This window comes from Saccopteryx leptura, chromosome 4, assembly GCF_036850995.1.
Source record: "Saccopteryx leptura isolate mSacLep1 chromosome 4, mSacLep1_pri_phased_curated, whole genome shotgun sequence".
Lineage (NCBI taxonomy): Eukaryota > Metazoa > Chordata > Mammalia > Chiroptera > Emballonuridae > Saccopteryx > Saccopteryx leptura.
This window is the reverse complement of record NC_089506.1, coordinates 33398788-33420541: the sequence shown is the minus strand read 5'-3', so window position 1 is coordinate 33420541 and position 21754 is coordinate 33398788. Positions and strand designations below refer to the sequence as shown.

Here is a 21754-nt window from a genome sequence, read left to right as displayed (position 1 = left end):
GCGCTACTTCCGCGGGTGAGACGAGGGAACCGTGAAGGTGGAGGCGACCTGGTTGGAGGCGACTTGAAACTTGAGTTTTGGCGGGAGGACCAGTAGCCGCCTCAGAATTACATCTCAATGGGGTTCCTGTAGGAAGACCTGGATTTCTAACCTCAGACGTACCTGTTTTCCCCGTACGTTTCTCTGTAATCCTCTCCCTGGAATGGGGAAAAATAGGAGTTGGACGTTTGTCTCAAGTCAAAACTTAAGATGGTGGGTGGGATGGGAGAGAGAATACCGAAGACTGTTCTGTGCACATTTTATGTGTGCACAATAGTAGTTACTGAACTCATGACGTATTTTATACGTGATATGAAGCAACACCAGGGTCGCACTTATTACCAAAACTTTCTGTAAGAATATAGCGCAATCCACACTGCAACGGCGTTCTGTACTAGGTGCAGCAGGAGGCCGGAATGAAATATGCCGATAATTTAGGAGTCCTGCGAGACACTTTTTAGCAGATATGCCAACCAAAGTCTAAAGACATTTTACTTTTTGTTCCCCCGCCTTTTGCGGTAGGGGCCAAAATGAAAAAAAAAAAAAATACTAGGAAGGGAGAAGTGCTTACCTTAATGAACAACGAAACTATTCTACTATTAATATTTTATGACATTTATTTCCAAGTCTTCTAATCCAGTCCTTTTTAAATTCCCATTATTTTTTGATAATAGAGTAATGCATTAGATAAAGTTTCTTTGACTAGGTTGTGCTTGGCCGGGTTTTTTTTTGGTTCTTACAATATCAGTGTACAATCTTCAGTTATATTTATTGGGCATTTGTATTTCTTTTGTGAATTTCCTATTTATAGCTTTCATTTTTTCTTAGGGGGTAGTTTATTAAATTGCTAGATTTTTTTTAACATTAGTACTAACCCTTTTTGTACACTATTTTTATGGATTTTGTAAATATTTGTATTTTCCCCTTATGCCTTGCCTTTTAACTTTACTCTGAAGCTTTTTTTTAATAAGTATTTTTTTTTATTTATTGACTTTAGAGAGAGGAGACACAGAAACATCGACTTGTTGATCCATCTACTTATGCATTCATTGGTTGATTCTTGTATATGCCCTGACCCAGGATTGAACCACAGGCGTGGCGCATGGGGACAATGCTTTAACCAACTGAGCCACCCAGCCAAGGCTTATTCTGAAGTTTCTTAACACTTTGATTCCCACCTTCAATTAGAAGTCACCTTGATTTCTGCGTGGTCCTTATTTTTTGGTGTTGAGTTTGTGGTCTTCTCCTGTGAACTATGCCTAAAGTGGTGTCCCGGTCAGTTGCCTGCTCCTACACACGGGACCGGGAGGAATATGAGGATGGCGAGAAGCCTCTCCATGTCTACTACTGTTTGTGCGGCCAGATGGTTCTGGTGCTGGACTGTCAGTTGGAGAAATTGCCCATGAGGCCCAGGGATCGGTCCCGGGTGATTGATGCTGCCAAACACGCCCACAAATTTTGTAACACAGAAGACCAGGAGACGATGTATCTTCGCAGGCCTGAAGGCATTGAACGACAGTACAGGAAGAAGTGTGCAAAGTGTGGACTGCCACTCTTCTACCAGTCCCAGCCAAAGAACGCTCCTGTGACCTTCATTGTGGATGGAGCAGTAGTCAAGTTTGGCCAGGGTTTTGGAAAAATGAATATATATACTCAGAAGCAAGAGCCTCCTAAGAAGGTGATGATGACCAAACGGACTAAAGACATGGGCAAGTTCAGCTCTGTCACTGTGTCTACTATTGATGAAGAGGAAGAGGAGATTGAGGCTAGGGAAGTTGCTGACTCATATGCACAGAATGCCAAAGTGATTGAAAAACAGCTGGAGCGCAAAGGCATGAGCAAAAGGCGGCTGCAAGAGCTGGCTGAACTGGAAGCCAGGAAAGCAAAAATGAAGGGGACTTTGATTGACAACCAGTTCAAATGACCAGGACCTTTCTTTGACTAGAGGCAAGCATTTAGACCAGGAGACAAAAGAACTTTTTCTTGACTGCATGGACTAGTTCCTACCTTTATGCCCCAGCAGAAGGCTTTATGTTGCTTCCTACATTCATTGAGGTCTTTTAGTCCATCTGACCTGCTTTCTAAAGAGTTACTATTTTTTGTCCATTTGATGTCAACTCCTTTAGTTGTGTGGAAACTATGAATAGATCAGTACTTGAATGTCTTTAGTTTCTAAAGTAGCTTTTAATAAAATGTTTAAAGTTTAAAAAAAAAAGTTATTTTTTTTTCTGTTCATTTCCCTATCCATCTCTATTCCAGGCTATGTTCATATTATTTTGTTCTGAAGAATGATCATTCTTCACTAAAAAAAGTTTTTATTCACCTCTGAGTAATGAATGTTACAATTTTAGGGAATTGTGGGATCATTTCTTATATGAGTACTATGCCAACTTTTAAAAATAACAATGCTTAAAATCCAGGGGAAACAATCAATTCTCTGTCCTCATCTTCTTGGACCAACCACTAATATCTGATCCACTTAACCACTTTCTTCATGAAATAATGGCTTCTAAAATAGCATACACTCTGCCTTTTCCTCTTCCTTACTCTTCTGTGTAGTAGCCACTCAAGTTTGTTATTTTTTGTGTGTTGGTTCCCAGCTCCTTCTCTACTCTCCAGCCTCTATGGGAAAGTGGCTCAGGCCTTCCTCTTCTAACCAGCTTTTCCACCTTGTCCAGTTTCACTTTTTAAAATACTATGTCTAACTAGAAGATTCCTAAATTTGTATTCTAGCCCTGATCTCTCTTGAACTCTAGTCCCACATATCAAACTGCCTGCTGGTTCTCTCTAGTTGTCCATAATAGGTATCTCAAAGATAAAATGTTCTAAAAAAAAACCCTCTTTATTCTTGCCCCACTAGCTCCTCCTTAACTCTTCCCCATCTCAGTTAATGAGACTTTTAAAAAAAGATTATTGGGTGTCATTGGTTTCAAGTGTACATTACTGTGATATATGATCTGTATATTGCATTGTGTGCTCACCACCCAAAGTCAAATTGTGTTGTCACCATTTATTTGGCCCCTTTACCTTACTATCCCGTCACCCCTTCCCTCTGGTAACACTACTCTTGTCTGTGCCTGTGAATTCCAGGTTTATATCCCACAAGTGAAGTCATATAGTTCTTAGTTTTTTCTGACTTATTTCACTTTGCATAATACTCTCAGGGCCCATCCACATTGTCACAAATAGCAGTATTTCATCTTATGGCTGAGTAGTATTCCGTAGTATATGTCTACCACATCTTCTTTATCTAATCATCTATCAAACAAGACAGGTTGTTTCCATGTCTTAGCCACTGTGAACAGTGCTGTAATGAACATAGGAATACTTATCTTTGTGAATAAATGTTTTCAAGTTTTTTGGATAGATAGCCAGAAAAGGGATCTGGATCATATGGTAGCTCTAGTTTTAATTTTTTGAGAAACCACCATACTGGTTTCTACCAGTGGCTCTACCAGTTTACATTTCCACCAGCAGTGAATGAGGGTTCCTTTTTCTCCACAACCTTTCCTACACTTGTTATTACTTGTTGATAACGATTCTAACAGGTGTGAGGTGACACCTCACTGTAGTTTTGATTTGTACTTCCCTAATAATAGCTAGTGAAGTTGAGCATCTTTTCATGTATCTGTTGGCCATTTGTATGTCTTCTTGGGAGAAGAATCTCTTCTGGTCCTCTGCCCATTTTCTAATGGCACTGTTTTGTTTGGTGTTGATTTATATGCGTTCTTCATATATTTTGGATATTAGCCCCTTGTCAGAGCTGTTGTTTGCAAATATCTCCCATTCAGTTGGTTGCATTTTTAGTTAATGACACTTTAATCTACCTTGCCATGAGGTAAAAACCCTATGAGTCATTTTTCCCTCGTTGGTTTGAAAGGTGTAGGGAAAAAGAGAGAGAAGCATCAACTCCTTCCATGTAGTCATCCCATTTAGCTGTGCACTCGCTGGTTGCTTCTTGGATGTGCCTTGGCCGGCCAGGGATCAAACCTGCAACCTCGGCCTGGCAGGATGATGCGCTCTCTACTGAGTTGCCTGGCCAGGGCCCCATAGGAGCCATTCTTAATTGTTCTTTCACACTGTACATCCAATCTGTCAGCAAGTTTTATCTGATCTGTCTCCAGGGGGCACTCGACCATAATCTCCCTTCCCAATTACTGCCACAGACTCCTCAGGTGGCCTTCCTGCTTCTGCTCTTGTTCACTCCAAATAGAACGATTAAAAAAAAAAAAAAAAGTACATCAGAATATGTCATTCATTTGCTTAAATACCCGGTACTTAGAATGAAATCCATACTCCTTTCCACAGCTGCCAAGACCTACTGTGATTTACCCGCTACCATCTCTCCTATTTCCCACTTTCCCTTTGTTTAGTACACACACACCATGATTTAGGACACACACGTACCTGCTTCAGGCTCTTCTCTCACTTGTCAGGCCTTTGCCTGGCTGCCTTCTTCTCATCATTCAAAGCTCAGCTCAGTAGTCACATCCTTGTCAAATTCCTTAATAACACTTAGGCACTCTCCACCTATTACTATGTTTTGTTTTATTCATAGCACTGAAAATATTTAAAACTTAAATGTGTTACTTGCCTATTATTTATTCCTTGGTCTACCCCTTTTCCCACCAACGTAAGCGCCATGAAAGTAAGCAGTTAATTTTTGTAAATTCTTTTTCTTTTAAAGATTTTTATTTATTGATTTTAGAGAGAGGGGAGAGAGAGAGAGAGAGAGAGAGAGAGAGGAGCAGGAAGCATCTACTTATAGTAGTTGCTTCTTGTATGTGCCTTGACCAGGTACCTGGTGTTTCAAACTGGCAACTTCAGCATTCCAAGTTGACACTTTACCCACTGCGCCACCACAGATCAGGCAGGAGGAATTAATTTTTGTTTGTCACATAGAGGTGCTCAATAGGTTCTTGTTGGATATTGTAAATTGCAATTTTGCTGAAGTAAATACTCCGAATTACACAGGATATGGACACATCAATGTAGGATAGCTAATCATCTCAGGTTGGCAGGGACTAAGTTTGCTGGGATACAGAACTTTCTGGGCTAAAACCAGGAAAGTTCTGGGAAATCCAAGATAAGTTGATCACCCTAAGATATGTTATCATTTCAACAAATCGTGATACCAAAAAATAATCATTGGTAGATTCTGTAGCTTTAAGCAAAATGGCATACGTATAACAAAACCAATTTTACCAGAAGTTAATTGATAGAAACAAAGGTAATACCCACAGTGTCTCATCAACATTATAGCAAAATGACATTAAATGAAACGTTATACAAAAACCTGCTTACTTTATTTAAAAAAATATTTTTTCCCCAGATAGTTTATTGATTGATATTCAGCCACTTATCCATTCAACAAATATATTAAGCCTTCTCAGAATGAGGCACTATGTGTAATGTTAATAAAACATGGTCTGTTCCCCAAAGGAACAGATAAACCGGAACAGAGGGAGATTGCCTATACTGGCTTGAAGTCAGAAGAGAGTGGGAGAAGGCACATTATGTGTCAGGCCTGTCTCACATATGGGGGAATACAAAAACAAAAGAAAACTCTCAGGCCAACAGAAGACAGACAAGTGGGATAAGGGAGCTGCTAGAGGTTCCTGTTGCTTTAGTGAAGACATGATTACTTTAATGTACTGCTGTACAGTGTGGCTCCAAGAGGCAATTAAAACATGAAGCGTTTCCAAAACAACTTGACCATGAAATCCTTCTGTACTATTTCCATGGAAGCTACTTTGTGAAACTCTTCTATTCCCACTTTCTTCTCCAAATTCATTTTTGTGATCAGCTGAACTCGTTTTGCTTTCCTGATTTTACATAAAGGTGAAGTTCTTTGACATGGCAAAGAGACAGTGCTAGTGCCACGGCACTGTTATAAAGTTTTCATTAAGTTGGGTTATGAGGGCATAAATCCTAACCAGAAGTACTGTAAAAATGGGCTGTGAAACCCAGTATAAGTGCTTGGGTCATATTATAGGATACAGAAAGATTTTTTTAAATAAACCAATTTAATAATACTGCTAGTTGCTATGAAAGGCAGGGACTTCCCATCCCACCGCCACCACACACAGATGTGTCTAACCAAGGACAGGACACATCCTGGTGTGGGCATTACGGTCAGCAGGTCAGTGGGTGACAGGTAACCTTTTCTTCTTTTTTTTTTTTTTTAAGAGAGAGTGAGAGAGAGACAAGAAGGGAGAGAGAGGGTGAGAAGCATCAACTCATAGTTGCTTTCTCTTTGTGCACTGAGTTTCTCATCTGTGCCTTGACTAGGGCCATCCAGTGTCTCTTGTTCAAGCCAGTGACCCCATGCTGACAAGCCTGTGGCCTCAGCGCTCCGAACCAGCGACCTCAGCGATCCCGGTCAGCGCTTTATCCACCACCAGTCAGGCACTGGGTAGCCTTTTCTTCTTTTCTTCATGATAACTCAACCCCAAATAATCTTTGGGATCAAAGGAAGGGAGTTGCTCTTCCCTCCTGGCTCTAGTGAGTCACTCTGAGGCTTAAAGGACTCCAGATCGGCGGAGCTCGGCATTCATCTACAACTTTGCCGAAAGGTGGATAACCACCAAAGTGTAGGTAAAAGGAATATTTTAGCAGCAGTGAAGGGAAAAAAGGAAGAGAGCAGTGGGGCCAGGCCAAGTCCAGGGTTTAAAAGTCTGTTCAAGAGACGCTGAATCCAATGGAACACTAACTGTGAGGGCCTGTGGGTCAGGGCCTCTAGAGATCAGGACGGGTCACGAGAGGACAGGCTGGCACCAAGTGCTGTCGATACTTTGTCCTAAGAAGTTCACATTAGACATCTGTCCAGCGGTCTGTGGGGCAACTGTACTTGAGCACTGTTTTCCGAGCAGAGGAAGGAGCCGCTGTGGTTTAGTTTCCCTAATGCTCATCCATGTTTGCTGCGCCTCTGCGATGGAGGAATTCCAGTGTACAGACAAGTTGTTGGCAGTGCACATGGAGGGCCACACCCTTGGTCCACAGTCAATGTCACAACTGTGGGGGAAGTGAGAAGATCTCCATCTGGGTGCCAAAGATGCCTGGACATCTATACAGCGGGGCCACTGGGGGAAAGCCTCAGGCCAGGGAGCCCCCGAAGGTGGTCAAGGCCACCCACGCAGTCACGAGGCCTGCTCCAAGCTGTTCTGCTCTTCCTCCTCCGTCTGTAACCAGCTCCAGTCTAGAGACTGAAAGTCAACAGGCAGGTTAAAAATACAGTGGCCACCAGTACACCTCAGGTTGTTTTTCTTTTCTAGGAGGCAACCACCATCACAATTTAGAAGGAAATTTAAACCCTCCCATTAATAACATTTTATAATAATAAATTGTTATTACAGGGTACCCTTTGAGCTCGAGACATATTCAAAACTGTACAGGATCTTTTCTTTGGACTAGCTTGGAGTCCCTAAGATTCCTGGACTATTAAAACTGGAAAGACAATTTTAGTGTTATTTGTACTCACAGTGCTTATTTATGCCCATTGAGGTAGGTGGTACCAAGGGCATTCCAGGTGGAACAAAAGCACATGCAAAGACCCTGTGGCTATAGGAGTATAGCATGATCTAGGAGCAGAACAAATCTCAGCTATTGATTTCCAACCTCGCCAGATGAAATGCTCTAGTAATACTTCCTCTGGCATAAATGCAAATTAGCAGTGAAAGGATTAAACATATAGTCCCAGGAGGAAGAAGAGCAGCAAAAACAGATATAGAAATCCTAAACGAGAAAACAATGCTTAAATAAATACCAGATCATTACAGTTAAGGGTATCTCCTCCGATTCTTCTGAAAACTAAGAAGTTAGCGGAAGACTAGCAGGTGATTGTATTGGCAGGAAAAGGCCATCTAAAGATCTGAGGGAATAATTTAGGATCCTTGAAGCAATGTTAGTTTTGTCTAAATGTACTAGTTTTCCTTTAGTTTAGCTTCTCTATAACTAGTACTACCTCCTGCTAACCTCTGAGTTCCTGAGAAGTGGGACCATGACAGATTCTCGCTTTATCCCTGAAGCCCAGCACAGCACCCATGACACACACATGCTAAGCAATGGAACAATAGTTGCCTGGTGGGGGGGAGTCGAAGGAGGAGGACTCAGAGAATAATGTTACCTTCTTCATAAATACCAAGTGTAGTAAGGATTAAAGGAGATAATGCACACAAAGTACTTGTGCCCATTTAATAATTGTTAGCATCATTATGATCATGGTGAGTAATAATATGCACAGTTGACTCTTGAACAACACCTTTTTGCACTAAGCAGCTCCACTTATACATAAGGAAAATACAGTAAATGTATTTCTTTTCTCTAGCTTACTTTAAGAATACAGTATATAATATATATGCAAAATACATGTTAATCAACTGTTCATGTTATCAGTAAGGCTTCAGGTCAACAGTAGGCTATTCATAGTTACGTTTTTGGGGAGTCAAAAGTTATACGTGGACTTTCGACTGTGCAGGGGGTTGGCACCCCCTATCCCCACATTGTTTAAGGGTCAACTGTACTGGAAAATCCTAAGACTATACTGAGATAGGGAAAACACTGCATTGCCTTTCCAGTTTTGTTTTCTCGTCTGCTGCTGAGGGACATAGAGTAGCTGGGGTTCACACAGGCCATTACCCGTAAACTCAGGTCCTGCTCTTTCATAGTGTCTTGCATTGCGCTTTCTAGCTGGGTGCAGAGAGTATGTGCTTCGGCCACCAGTTCTTCACTAAAGAAAAGGAACAAGTTATTAGAACGTGGTCAGTATTATTTTTTCAACAATAATACAACTGTTTAAAAACTATGCTTAAGAGCTTTTGACAAGATTTTTTAAATTAAGAATTATTTAATGTGAAAAAGCAAACAGGTCCCTGCTTAATAAAAAAGTTATAAGTAAAAGAGCTCTTTTGGACTTAACTAGATAGCTGAATTTATTAATTCTCTCCAAACTTCCAAAATGTAAAGATAATTCCCAACTCACCTATTTTCCAATTTTGGGGGGGGGGGGAATACACACACACACCCCCTCAAGTAATTCACCAGAATTCCCCAATTCCTTGAGATCCGAGGAAAAGCAGATCAGGGAACTGATTCATGTGATCTGTGCTCTCTCCTTTCTAACGACAATGCACATGTCCTATCAAGATGACCCATGGTGAGACAGGGTAGAGTATAGTAGGCCACCTGCCCTTTCTAGCCTCAGCTCTATGGCGTGGGGAGACAATCGGCTCCCTGTGCTCCCAGGATGACTTCTCTAGATTTCTGGGTATATTAGTGGAGGGAATAGGACAAATCCAGGAAGGCAGTGTCCTCTCACCTTGCAAAGTGTGGCATCTTATGGAAGGAACACAGGGCACCTTTTTGTCTAGCCTCACCTACAGGGCTAATAATTGGGTAAAAGGCTCAGTGCCAGCTCCACAGGACCCAGATACAGTCCTCAAGGAACTCCAGTAGGTTGGGGAGAGAATCAAGAACCTAAGGCCACATCTGATTAAGTACCAAGACAATACAGGCTATGAACTCCCAAAGTACTGGAACAGCACTTTTTAAAACACCTTTTTTGAGATAAATTTATATACTATTAAGTTCACCCAGTTAAAGTGTACAATTCAATAGTTTCAGTGTATTTATAGAGTTATGCACCCATCATAATAATTTAGTCTTGGAACATTTTCATCACCCAAAAAGCAATGTTGTACCCATCATCAACCACTTTCCATTGCCTCTCCCACCTTCCCTAGGCAATCAATAATCTATTTTCTATGCCCTTAGACTTGCCTGCAGGAGTTGATTTTAATCTTTTTTTTTCAATTTTATTTATTCATTTTTTAGAAAGGAGAGAGAGAGGGAGAGAGAGAGAGAGAGAGACAGAGACAGAGAGAGAGAAGGGGGGAGGAGCAGGAAGCATCAACTCCCATATGTGCCTTGACCAGGCAAGCCCAGGGTTTTGAACCGGCTACCTCAGCATTTCCAGGTCGACGCTTTATCCACTGTGCCACCACAGGTCAGGTAGGAGTTGATTTTAACCATATCTAGTGCCTAGGGCTTGGTATACATGCTGAGTTAGTGGGTGTGGGACTGAATTATAAACCAAAAATCCCCACAGGAGGTCCAAGAACAGAGAGATCCTCACGTGCTTGTGTGGTCAGGACTTTGGAGGCAGTAGGAAGTAGATGTGCCCTCCAGATGAGAGGACCATTCCAAGGAAAGTCTTGAACTTGGGTCAGCATCAGAATCAGCCAGGGCTCATTAAACATGGACCGCTGGGGCCCATCCCTGAGCTTCTGATTCAGAATCTGCATTTCTAACAAGATGCTGCTGCTGGTCTGGACCAGACTTGGAGGAGCACTGGGCTGGAGCAAGGCGCTAGTGTGGGAACAGGGGATCCGCCTGGAAAGCGGCTCGGAGGTGGCCGTGAATGCCTGAAAAGGCTCCTCTAGGGAGCGGGATCCTCTCGGGCAGGGGTCCCCAAACTACGGCCCACGGGCCACATGCGGCCCCCTGAGGCCATTTATCCGGCCCTTGCAGCACTTCCGGAAGGGGCACCTCTTTCATTGGTGGTCAGTGAGAGGAGCACTGTATGTGGCGGCCCTCCAACCGTCTGAGGGACAGTGAACTGGCCCCTTGTGTAAAAAGTTTGGGGACCCCTGCAGGGAGTAGGGTACCTTTACTAGTTACTGACCAAGGAACAGCTTGATCAAAACGGTGTACTGTGAAGACTAATTTAACCAGCCAGGGCTTAGAGACAGTACTAGGCAGGAAGCAGGGAAGCCAAAAGTCTTGCCACAAAGGGCTGAAATGTTCTGTTCACCGACTCTGTGGCAGTGCGCTGGGTGACGGGGAGAAAGGAAGGGATGGGTGGGAGGCGATGAGAGAAAACGGTAACTGGTAACTCGAAGTGTTGTTGGGGTGATTGGGAGGAGGCGAGATGACTCAGGTAGGGTGAACAAGGCCCTCCCCGCAGGGAATCTGCTTTTGAAGACCAGATAATAAATGATGGACTATATAACAGCATGTGACTGGCTAGCACTTTCAATATTCTCATTGAATAATTAATAATCCAATCCTCAGACGAGGAACTTTTAGTTACCAGAACAGTCTGACTCACAAGGAACTATGAGACCTTTGTCCCGGCAATGCCTGCCATATGTAACAAACACAAAGAGAAACAACCACAAAACCATCAGACAGATGAAAGGGTCAATCAGTGATAAGCATCCATTTGCATCCCATGACCTCCTGATGTACCCCTAAATAACCTCCTGATGTACCCTTAAATATTACACTTGGCACTGTTCACAACGACACACCTTTGGTTGACTGGCCCAGGGAGGCTGCTGGGGGCAGTGGGAGGCTGACACATCAGCTGACCGGAGTGACTAAGGCGAGAAGCATTCATGCTATCTGGGCTTCCACTCACAGGACCACGGACCTTGCTCTGAAGGAAAAAAACCAAAAAAGTCAACAAAATTTTTGAGCAAGGGAATAGCTCAACTTTTGCATTCATACCGTGGTTATTATCTCATGGGACAACTGGCCACAAGACACCTGCTGTTCCTAGAGGACACTGGTCAACGCCTCTACCCAAGACAACAGCTGGTAGTCTGCACTACAGTTTAGAAAATGTTTCTATATTAGGTGTACTTTTTGATAAAATATTCTAAATATAGGCAGATTTGTAAGCTTTATTTCATTAAGTTTGACTGCTTAATGAACTCATAAGGAAATTAAAAGTGAAATGGTTTTTTGTGTCAGACTCACAAAAAAGTTATCAGTGACTTTCTGTGAATCGCACCATCTGTGGGACAACTGAGAAGAAAACCAAGATGCTCTGACTCCCAGCTGCTGAAGCCACTCCACCTCAAAGCCAGATGCTAAACCTAGCTCCCGCCCCAGTGGCTTGCACCTCCTCAAACCTGCAGCACAGACGTGACCTACGGTCAACCTTCTCAGCACCTCAAGCCACCTCTTCCTCCTGAGTCCCCAGCACACTCTCATCTGCTGGCTTCGCCTACTGCTCGTTAACCCCTCTCCTCGCCCTCCCTGCAGCCTGCAGTTTTTTATCCTTCTCACCCACTCATCCTCTCCCCCCACTGAACACCAAGGTCCAACCTCAACCAGCCATTCAAGTACCCTATTTTGCCCTGCTCTTTGTCCTGTGCGTCTTTCCTGGTGAGGATCATCCTTGGAGAGACCCGAACATCTACCTCCGTCACTTCCCCCCGGGTCCACAAGTGAGGAAGGAGACCACCACCGCGCTGCCTGGCTCCCTACTTTTCCACCATCCTGTCCTGTGCACCACGGGGACTACTCAATCCCAGCCCCCGAGTGGCCCCTCACACTCCATGGTGAGGTCTGCCAAAGCCTCAACTCTGGTCTCCCACTGCCATCAGTGAGTTTTCCAAAACCTAGTGTGATCATCCCATTCCCATACTTAACTTCTTTCAGTATGAAAGAAAAGAATATTGCAATGTTTATTTTACTGCGGCCTCTATGAGCTAGCCCTTGTCTATCTGTCCAGTGCCATCCCCAGTGATACCCTTCCCCACTCCACACCCACACGCTTACACCTCCTCGCTCCAGGCCTGTGACACAGCAATGTCCTAGTCCTGGAATGTCCTCATCTCCACCTAGCCGCCTACCTACCTCCCACTCCTTCTTCAGGTGTGTGTAATAATACCTCCTCTGAACGTGCCCTGTGGTCGCTCACCTCAAAGACTGCAGCTGGCATTCCTCCTTTGTGTTCATGCTATAGCTTGTCTTACTAGAGCTGCTGCACGGCACGTCCTGCCCTAAACTGTCCTCATCATTTCCCTGTCTGTGCCCCTCATCAGATTATGAGCTCGTTGGACTAGGCGCCATGCTTATTTTTCCTCCTGTAGCTCCAGGTTTCTGCATCCTGCTGGGCACATCCTCAGCACTCAATAAATGTTGAAGGGATGCAGATGGCAGATCAGGCCACAGCCTGTGAACACCTCAACTTCCCCCTCCCTCTTAAATCTTCTCTGCCTCGTCATCTCTTCCCTTTTCTTTTCCTCCTCACTTATAGGAAGAAATGTCACTCACCCCTTTCCAAGGCCAAGCTTATGATACTGACCTCTTCATTATTCCCAAGACTAGAGGCTAAACTATCACTTTGATGCTGTGACTCTCCAGGACACTGTGTCCTTCTGCTTGGCCTACAAATATGTTCCTGTTTCCATGATCTGAAACAACACTGTCCCTGTATCCCACTTTCTCTATAAGCAATTAAATACCCATTCTCCTCTTCGCTCTTAGGGGCTATCAGTGACTAAGGGCTCTCTTTTTAACCTCTTCAGCCTCCGTGCAGCCTGTACAGTGGGGTCACTCTCCCAGCAGGTCTGGCTTCCATCACTTTGCCTGGCACTTTTCACTTCCGTCCTGAGCTCTTTTTCGTCTTACGTTTTCTCTCTGAGAACATTCAGTGGAATCACAGCTATGTTAAGACCGACAGCCCTGGCCAGTTGGCTCAGCGGTAGAGCGTCGGCCTGGCGTGCAGAAGTCCCAGGTTCGACTCCCGGCCAGGGCACACAGGAGAAGCACCCATCTGCTTCTCCACCCCTCCCCCTCTCCTTCCTCTCTGTCTCTCTCTTCCCCTCCCGCAGCCGAGGCTCCACTGGAGCAAAAGATGGCCCGGGCGCTGGGGATGGCTCCTTGGCCTCTGCCCCAGGTGCTAGAGTGGCTCTGGTCGCGACAGAGTGACGCCCCGGATGGGCAGAGCATCGCCCCCCTGGTGGGCGTGCTGGGTGGATCCTGGTCGGGTGTATGCGGGAGTCTGACTGCCTCCTCGTTTCCAGCTTCAGAAAAATACAAAAAAAAGACCGACCGTGGGCACAGAAAGTGTGAGTTATAATAGAAGCAGTAGACACAGATGAGGATCCACCACACCATGCTGCCCTGCCTGCAGGCTAAATGGAGGGCCCCCAAAATATCTACACTCTCCTAACCCCAAGAACCTAGGAATGTGACCTGATTTGGAAAAAGGTTCTTTGCAGATATAGTTAAGGATCCTGAGATGAGATCATCCTGGACTATTCAGGTGGTACTGAAATCCAATGACAAGTGTCCTTATAAGAGACAACCAGAAGAGAGACACAGAGGAGGCCATGTGAAGACAGAGGCAGAGATTGGAGTGATGCAGCCACAAGCCTAGGAACACCTGGAGCCACCAGATGCTGGAGGAGGCAGGGAAGGACCCTCCCCTAGAGCCTTCACAGGGGGCCTGGCCCTGCCAGCACCTTGATTTCAGAATTCTGACAGAATACTTTGGGGTAATTTATTACAGTAGCCACAGAGCATGAACACATGCATAAATAAACACAACGGGCCTCGGACCGATCGCTGCCCTCCCTGCTCACTGTAAACCCTGAAGACGTGAAAACCGAGCACAGCAGCTCAGGGGTTTGCCAGTGGCTCTGTGCTCTCCCCTGCAGGGAGGTGGTGGCTGCATCCAGGCGGCAGGGAACCGAGCACAGCAGCTCAGGGGTTTGCCAGTGGCTCTGTGCTCTCCCCTGCAGGGAGGTGGCGGCTGCACGGAGGCGGCAGGGAACCCAGCACAGCAGCTCAGGGGTTTGCCAGTGGCTCTGTGCTCTCCCCTGCAGGGAGGTGGTGGCTGCATCCAGGCGGCAGGGAACCCAGCACAGCAGCTGAGGGTTTGCCAGTGGCTGTGCTCTCCCCTGCGGGAGGTGGCGGCTGCACGGAGGCGGCAGGGCCCAGAGGGGCTGGCAGACTGCGGACTGTGGGCCTGCCTACAGGGCTCACTCACACAGGCGATCTTCAGGAGATTCCAGAGTTCCTTCTGTCGCTTCTCCTGAAGCCGAACCACAGTCTTCTCATCCTCATTCATTAAACTCACCACCTCTTCTACCTTGGGCAACAATTCCAGAGCCTTCTGCTTGCAAACCACAGTTTTACTGTAAATAAACAAGACAAAGCCCAGTGGCATTTGGGTTGGAGAAGGCAGGAGAACATAATCCCTGGCAACTATGAACCCACTCAGCAGCTGCAGGTACGTTTTCCCCAGGTGAGCAAGCACAGCAGCGGGGAGGAGGAAATAGCCTCACACAGCCTCTGCCTCGCCACATCCCCTCGGGCAGGAAAGTCAGGCCTCTACCTGAGCTGCGTATAAATCACTCGCACTTTCTTCTCGAAGGCCTGGATTGCCTGAAGCAGCAGTCGCACCATTTCCTGACTGTCGCCCTCCGTTCGCTGGTCTGGAAAGAGGAAAGGAGTCACACAACTCCTCCAGGTGGCGGGCAGAGTGCCTACGCCTCAGACCTGACACAACAAGGAACCCAAGGCGGGCGTGAAACCCCACTCACCTCTTGGCTTTTCCCGGAGTCGCCGGTAAAGCTCCCTTGCTTGCTCTTCTCTGAAATATACAAAGAAGTTCTGTCTAGATTTGAGGCCAAACTAACATATTCGAAGCATTCAATAAGCTAATTCCTGCCAGTTGAATTACTGATTTCCAGAAGTTAGACTGACAATGTCTTGACTGGAGAAAATTAGTAGTCCCGGTGATATTATAGGGAATATCTACAAGGGAATGATCACTGTCATTATCAAAGATCAAATGTCTCGGGCGCTTAATGAGAGAGGATCTTAAGAAAATCAGTCTCTACTCTGTCCCTGGGAGTTCCTGTCCACTTGGCTTCCTCCACAGTGATTCCAGGTGCCATCCCTGGATCCGAGTCTGGAGAACATGGCTTCCTCCTGAAAACGCAAGCCCAGGGTGGACACAAACTCCTAACCCTTTTTCCCCTTACCCCACACAGTGAGAGTGGCTGACATTCTCAGAGGTGACTTTTATTTGAACACTAGAGTAAAATAAAGGTTTAACTAATTCAAGAAAATACAGAATACGAATACTCAGATTTCTGATGGTCAGGTTCCTGGTCCTGAGAATCCTAGTAAAAGCATCAGAAGACACTGCCTAGGCCACAAGAGAGAGCTCCCGAGAGGCTGTCGTGCTTGCCTGTCTCCTCCCCACCTGCACCCAGGGCTGTGTGCTCTTTCCTTTAGGCAGGGCTGCTCACTGGGTGCCTCGTCCTCTCTCGGAGCCAGGCAAGGATCCTGATACAGACTCAAATGAACAGTTTCCAGGTCCAAGCTTCTAAGAGATATCAGGCTTCTCCTTCTGTGCTCTACTTTCTGTCCTTCAAGGGTTGGGGTGGGTGGACAAACAGTGGTGTCTGATACCATGGTGAAGGCTCCTTGTAGTATAGCCTTCATAGTTTACAAACTACTGCTTTATGCTTTATCTGAACTGATGCTCACAACTTTGGGAGGTCAGACAATTCTGGCCGCTAACTCAGAGTGATGGCAATCTGTCCTTGCTCATCTCTGGAACATGCCCCATTGGTACTCACAGGTCGTCTAGTGTGCCTCCCTGCTTCCGACCCATTGGGCTCCTTTGCAAGTCTACGATGTCCGTCTGCAGTGCCATCATCCGTTCCACCAGATGTTTCACTTCATTCTCCTGAGGAACAGGTGTGCTAATGTCAACTGACATAATAAGAGCATTCTAAGATGCAAGATTTTGGGGGGAAATCCACCAAACACTCTGTAGACTCTCGACTGACTGGCTAGAAGGAATATGGACTTTGGAGTCAGAAGGAGCTGGGTTTGGATCTCGGGTCTACCACTTTCTGTGTGAGGGTCAAGTAAGTTACTTAACCTTTGATCTGCAGTTTCCTCCACCACAAAATAGGTTTCTAATAGGGCCATTTTAGGGGTCAGATAATTATGTAAAGTATCTGATATGGTGTCTGGCATATAAAAGATGCCCAATACACATTCCTTTCTCTTTTCTTAATATGTCTATCCAATGCCATCCGTGGGAGGGCTTGGATTCCCTTATTTCACAGATTATGTCTATAAGTGCCAAGATGGATGGAGCACTCACCCACCTCTGTGATTAAGTAAGGTGCTATCTATATATACACACCTTTAAGCATGCATTCCATACTGATTTACAGAAACAAACATTAAAACACAGAGGGGAAGGTGCTCTCAAGGGTCACAGGGGACAATGGTGAAAAAGTGTAAGAGCCCAAGGTCTTCAATTTGTATAAGATTCTATACACTTCCCTTGCCTTCCTAATTAACATCTTTCAATGACATTTGATTTACACTATCCTAAGATTGCGCCTAGACCAGGGGTCGGGAACCTATGGCTCGCGAGCCAGATGTGGCCCTTTTGATGGCTGCATCTGGCTCGCAGACAAATCTTTAATAAAAAATAATAATAACATTAAAAATATAAAACATTCTCATGTATTACAATCCATTCACTTCTTACCGCTCATGTTCATGGTTGTGGGTGGCTGGAGCCAATCACAGCTGTCCTCCGGGACACCACCAAATTTTTATTGGATAATGTGTAATGTACACGGGTCGTTGTATGGCTCTCACGGAATTACATTTTAAAATCTGTGGCGTTCATGATTCTCTCAGCCAAAAAGTTTCCCGACCCCTGGCCTAAACCTTTTCTTTCCTATGGATTTAGTGTCCCAACATAATTAGGCAAAAACCTTTGACTTAGATAGAGTATTGATCATTCATCCAAGACCCTTTCTAATCAAAAGAGATCTAGGCTTCCCCCAAGGACACTTCACACTTGGTTCCTTATTCAAATTCTGCACCAGCTCTGTCCACCCTGTGCAGCTCCTGGACCTGCCACGTGGGGCCCCCTTTAGTGCAAAGTCGCCCAGCCTCTGTCCATCAAGCTCTAGTCAAAGTCAAAGAACATGGCGAGGAAAACTGAGTTCTCACATACGAGATCGACCTAGTATTTGAAGAGAAAATGGAAAATGGCAGAAGAAAGCCTCATTCCTAGTAAAGATATAAATCTCAAATAAGTCTCCTACCCGCCCACAGAGCTCCACAGCCTGTTCCATTTCCCTCCAGGCCAGCAGCAGTTTGTCTGATGCTGGAAAAATAAAATGTAGGGGGGAGAAATGAAAAACAAAATGAAGACACCACAAAACCAAAACAGAAATAAGCAACTCAATTGTAAAAGGACAAAAGAAGCCTCAGAAAGCAAGAATGAAATGGTCTCTCCAAACTCATTGCAAAGAGTACACTCACTGATCCCAAACTCAGTTTGCTCACTATACTTCTCCAGGTCAATCTGGATGCTGGTCTTAAAGAAATCCAACTTGGCCTTGAGCTGCTGAGACATGGAGGCCATGGAATTCTTCATCTTGGAGAGGCAGCTATTATTCCGGAGGAGATTCATCCTGCAGGACCATAAGAAACAAGCCTTGGGGCATCTTTGGGATCCAAATACCATTTCCTGTACAATAACAAAATTGCCTCAAATACTAAGGCAGATCCCTGCTATAATTATTATAAAAGCAGCCACTTGTAACCATAAAGACTGTTTCTCGGTGATCAGCAACACATGAGGTCCTGCACCAAAACTGGAATTGGGCAGAATACTACACAAAGGGCCAACAACCCAAACTAGTCATAACCTGGGGAAAAAGTCAGTCAGTCCCTGGCATGGCAATCAGGGGAATGTTGCTGACCCAAATTGCAATGAGCTCCTCCACATTCCAAATTCTGCCTCCAGTTCAGTCACCCCAGCCGTCCATGTGCTGACCTGACTCACCCTGTCAGGTCTAAAAGGGCTTCTCCAGCCCAGCTGACCACTTCCTGCCCATCTAAACCAGTGTCTCCCTCTCGTCTCTCCTAACAGTTGCTTCTGGGCCCCTGCCTTAGCCACCTCCCTGTGGCAAAAACCACCCAGCTATTTTAAATACGGTAAGCCCGAAACCGCCTGGCACAATACATGGCAGCTCGCTGTCCCTGCTGCAGCCGGTTACAGTCCTCCTTCAGGGTCTGGATGCTGTGCCAGACCTGGCCCCACACTTTCCTCAGCTGGAAGAAGGACAGGTTCCTCTTGGGCTCTTGAACTGGAACAGAGACATATACAATTGTCAGAGAATGACTCCACGATGACTAGCCACATCCTGCCTTGCGACATCACTGGCACTTCTACATTTTTACAAGTTATATAACTACTGTGCTGTTATGTAACTTTTTGGGGTGTTATGCCTGGTCGCTGTCTCGTATGTATTCTGTGCCCCGTTATAGAACAAGCATGCACCAGTCAATAAAGAGCTGCTGACTTGGTTTAAAGAAACACTGTGAATCATGTAGAAACTGTCACATGTACACAGGTTCATATATTTTCAATAGAAACTCATGCTCACAATACTACTTAAGGTCATATGAAACTTTCTAAAGATGCAGCCTCAACTAGTAGTCCTGGAAGATGACTAAATAAGCACCAAGTCTGAGATCTCTAAGCATTTGGACCCTTGATATGTGTGTGTGTGTGTGCGCATGCGCGCGTGCATACACAGGACTAGGGATACATTAAAATGTCCACCTAACATTCATACAGTGGAATACTACAGAGCCATTTAAAAGTAGGCAGCTCTATATGCACCAAAAGCGGGAGAAATCTCCAAAGTATAATATTAAGTGAAAAAGGCAGGTACAGAACAATACATATTGTGTGGTGCCGTTTGTTTGGGGGGAAAAAGAATGAACACACACCTGCCCACACGTATATAGATACAAACAATTTATAAATGCAGAGGCAGAATATCCCTGGAAAGTATTCCCAAAAATTTGGTAGCAGCAGTTTCTCTGAAAGAGGCTAGGGATCTGGAGGTAGAAGATGGCTTATTTTTTCACTGTATATCCTTTTGTACCTTTTGATTATTTTGTATCCTTTGTATGTATTAGTTATTAAAATATAAATAAACTCAAAAATAAATGAAATGGCCATTTGAGTCAACTTCAGTGGCTTGCAGGCAGTCTTCTCTGCCCTCTGTTTACAGTTCTACCTAGGGCATTAAAATTAACTCAAGACTTCCAGGCCCAGTTGGCTCAGTGGATAGAGCACCGGCCTGGCGTATGGTCATCCCAGGTTCAGTTCCCAGTCAGGGCACACAGAAGTGACCTCCTGCTTCCTCAGCCTCCCTCTCCCCCTTCTCTCCCTCTTCTCCTCTCACAGCCAGTGGCTCGACTGGTTCAAGCGTTGGCCCTGGGTGTTGAGGATAGCTCATTGGTTCCAGCGTCAGCCTCAGGCTTGGTTCATTCGAATACTGGCCCCAGACAGGGGTTGCCAGTTACATATTTTTTTCCACTTAGTTCTTTATTTTATTAATTTTAATGGAGTGACATTGATAAATCAGGGAACATATGTTCAGAGAAAACATCTCCAGGTTATTTTGACATTTGATTATGTTGCATACCCATCACCCAAAGTCAAATTGTCTTCCGTCACCTTCTACCTGGTTTTCTTTGTGCCCCCCCTCCCCCCACCCCCCCAACCACCACAGGGGTTGCCAGTTAGATACTGGTTGAGGTGCATGTGGAAGTCTGTCTCACTATCTCCCCTCCTCTCACTTAATAAATAAATAAAGAGACTTCCTTTACTCTGTCAGCTGGGCCAGTCCTCGCATGTCCCTAGTAAAGAAGGCTGCCCGAGGACAGGGTACGCCGATCTCCTTGGTGTGGACCCCTCCCCTGGTCCAGTCTCTCTCCCCTGCCTTGTCCCAAGCACTGTAAGTGACTATTTGCTTTGAAAAATGGTCTTACGGATACAGCTGACGCTTTCAGGTTGGGGCCGTGGGGAGATCTGAGTCTCATAGATGACTTTACTGTTGTCAAAGAGAAAAACGAGATCCATGTCCAGTGTGTGGCCCTCATTTAGCTGCAAAGGGACAAGAACAAAATGAGATTTCGTGGATCCAACTCCCCTTTTTCTAAAAAACACAAAACAAAAAAAAAACCAAAGTGATTTCAGCATGTTTCCCACTGTTTCACCTGCATCACCTTCAGCCAGCAAGTACCAAGTGCCTGTCCGGCTTCACTTCCATTCGCTGTTCCTTTTACACTTACTTATCCTGATGTACACCTTATTTATAACTTATTACATTCTATTCTATTCTATGATTGTCTTTTCTGTGCCATTTAGGCATTTTCTCTCTCTTTTCCTCTCCCGTGATTGTTTCTTACACGTTAACTTCATCAGCTTCTGGGGGGCGGGGACCACATCTGCACTGCTGTGGTTGCCAGCACAGTTCTGTACAGAAGAGGTACATCATAAAGAGTTCTGACTGACTTAGAAGAATGAAGCATTATTTGACAACAAAAGCAAAATAAAAATACTTAAAATTGGTCTGGAAGTAACCAGTGTGGAGTGACTGGTTGTCTCCTATGAGGCCACACAGGGGATCTCGCATTCCAGCTTTAAGAAAACAGGCTGGTAGGTACCAGTGTGATGAACAGAACCGATAGTGTACACTAAAATCTGAATGCATGACTGCCCTTGCAGGCCAAGTCAGGGGAAAATGACATTCTGCAAGAAGCCTGGGGCTCACCTTGCCGTCTGCAATGCACTGAGTGGCAGGCTTGTCGGGGATCAACGCCAGGCCTGCTTCTTGCAGCAGCTCCTGGTCCTCCTCGGGGATGCCCGTGTCCTGCTGGATTCTGGCCTTTAAGCTCTGTAGACTCTCCTCCTCTGACACTGGATAGGTGTGAATGATGCCTGTGACCATGTTCAAGATATGAACCAGCTGCAATGCAACCCAGACGTTACTGGAAAATCCCAACTTTACAGTGATGCTCATTTCTTTGTCTGGATCCTCTGCTACTCCCAACACTGCCCAGCCAC

The 21754-nt window shown here is 45.3% G+C and overlaps 1 protein-coding gene and 1 pseudogene across 2 annotated transcripts in view; one reads left to right on the top strand and one right to left on the bottom strand.

Moving 5' to 3' along the window:
• Window positions 1-28: 28 nt before the first annotated feature.
• Window positions 29-2215, top strand: LOC136404080 (STING ER exit protein pseudogene; annotated as a pseudogene).
• A 2543-nt stretch (window positions 2216-4758) lies between these two features.
• Window positions 4759-21754, bottom strand: part of IKBKB (inhibitor of nuclear factor kappa B kinase subunit beta) — a 65525-nt gene continuing 48529 nt past the window's right edge. The window contains exons 11-22 of one of the 2 annotated variants that reach the window (XM_066380416.1): window positions 21462-21656; window positions 20677-20791; window positions 18854-18977; window positions 18148-18299; window positions 17928-17989; window positions 16428-16537; window positions 15381-15430; window positions 15173-15272; window positions 14825-14972; window positions 11349-11476; window positions 8677-8767; window positions 4759-7244 (exon numbers count right to left, since the gene is read on the bottom strand). In XM_066380416.1, the coding sequence (XP_066236513.1) occupies window positions 7179-7244; window positions 8677-8767; window positions 11349-11476; window positions 14825-14972; window positions 15173-15272; window positions 15381-15430; window positions 16428-16537; window positions 17928-17989; window positions 18148-18299; window positions 18854-18977; window positions 20677-20791; window positions 21462-21656 (1341 nt within the window). In that variant the 3' untranslated portion in view covers window positions 4759-7178. The remainder of the gene's footprint in view (window positions 7245-8676; window positions 8768-11348; window positions 11477-14824; window positions 14973-15172; window positions 15273-15380; window positions 15431-16427; window positions 16538-17927; window positions 17990-18147; window positions 18300-18853; window positions 18978-20676; window positions 20792-21461; window positions 21657-21754) is intronic. The other variant, XM_066380415.1, reaches the window with a different exon arrangement.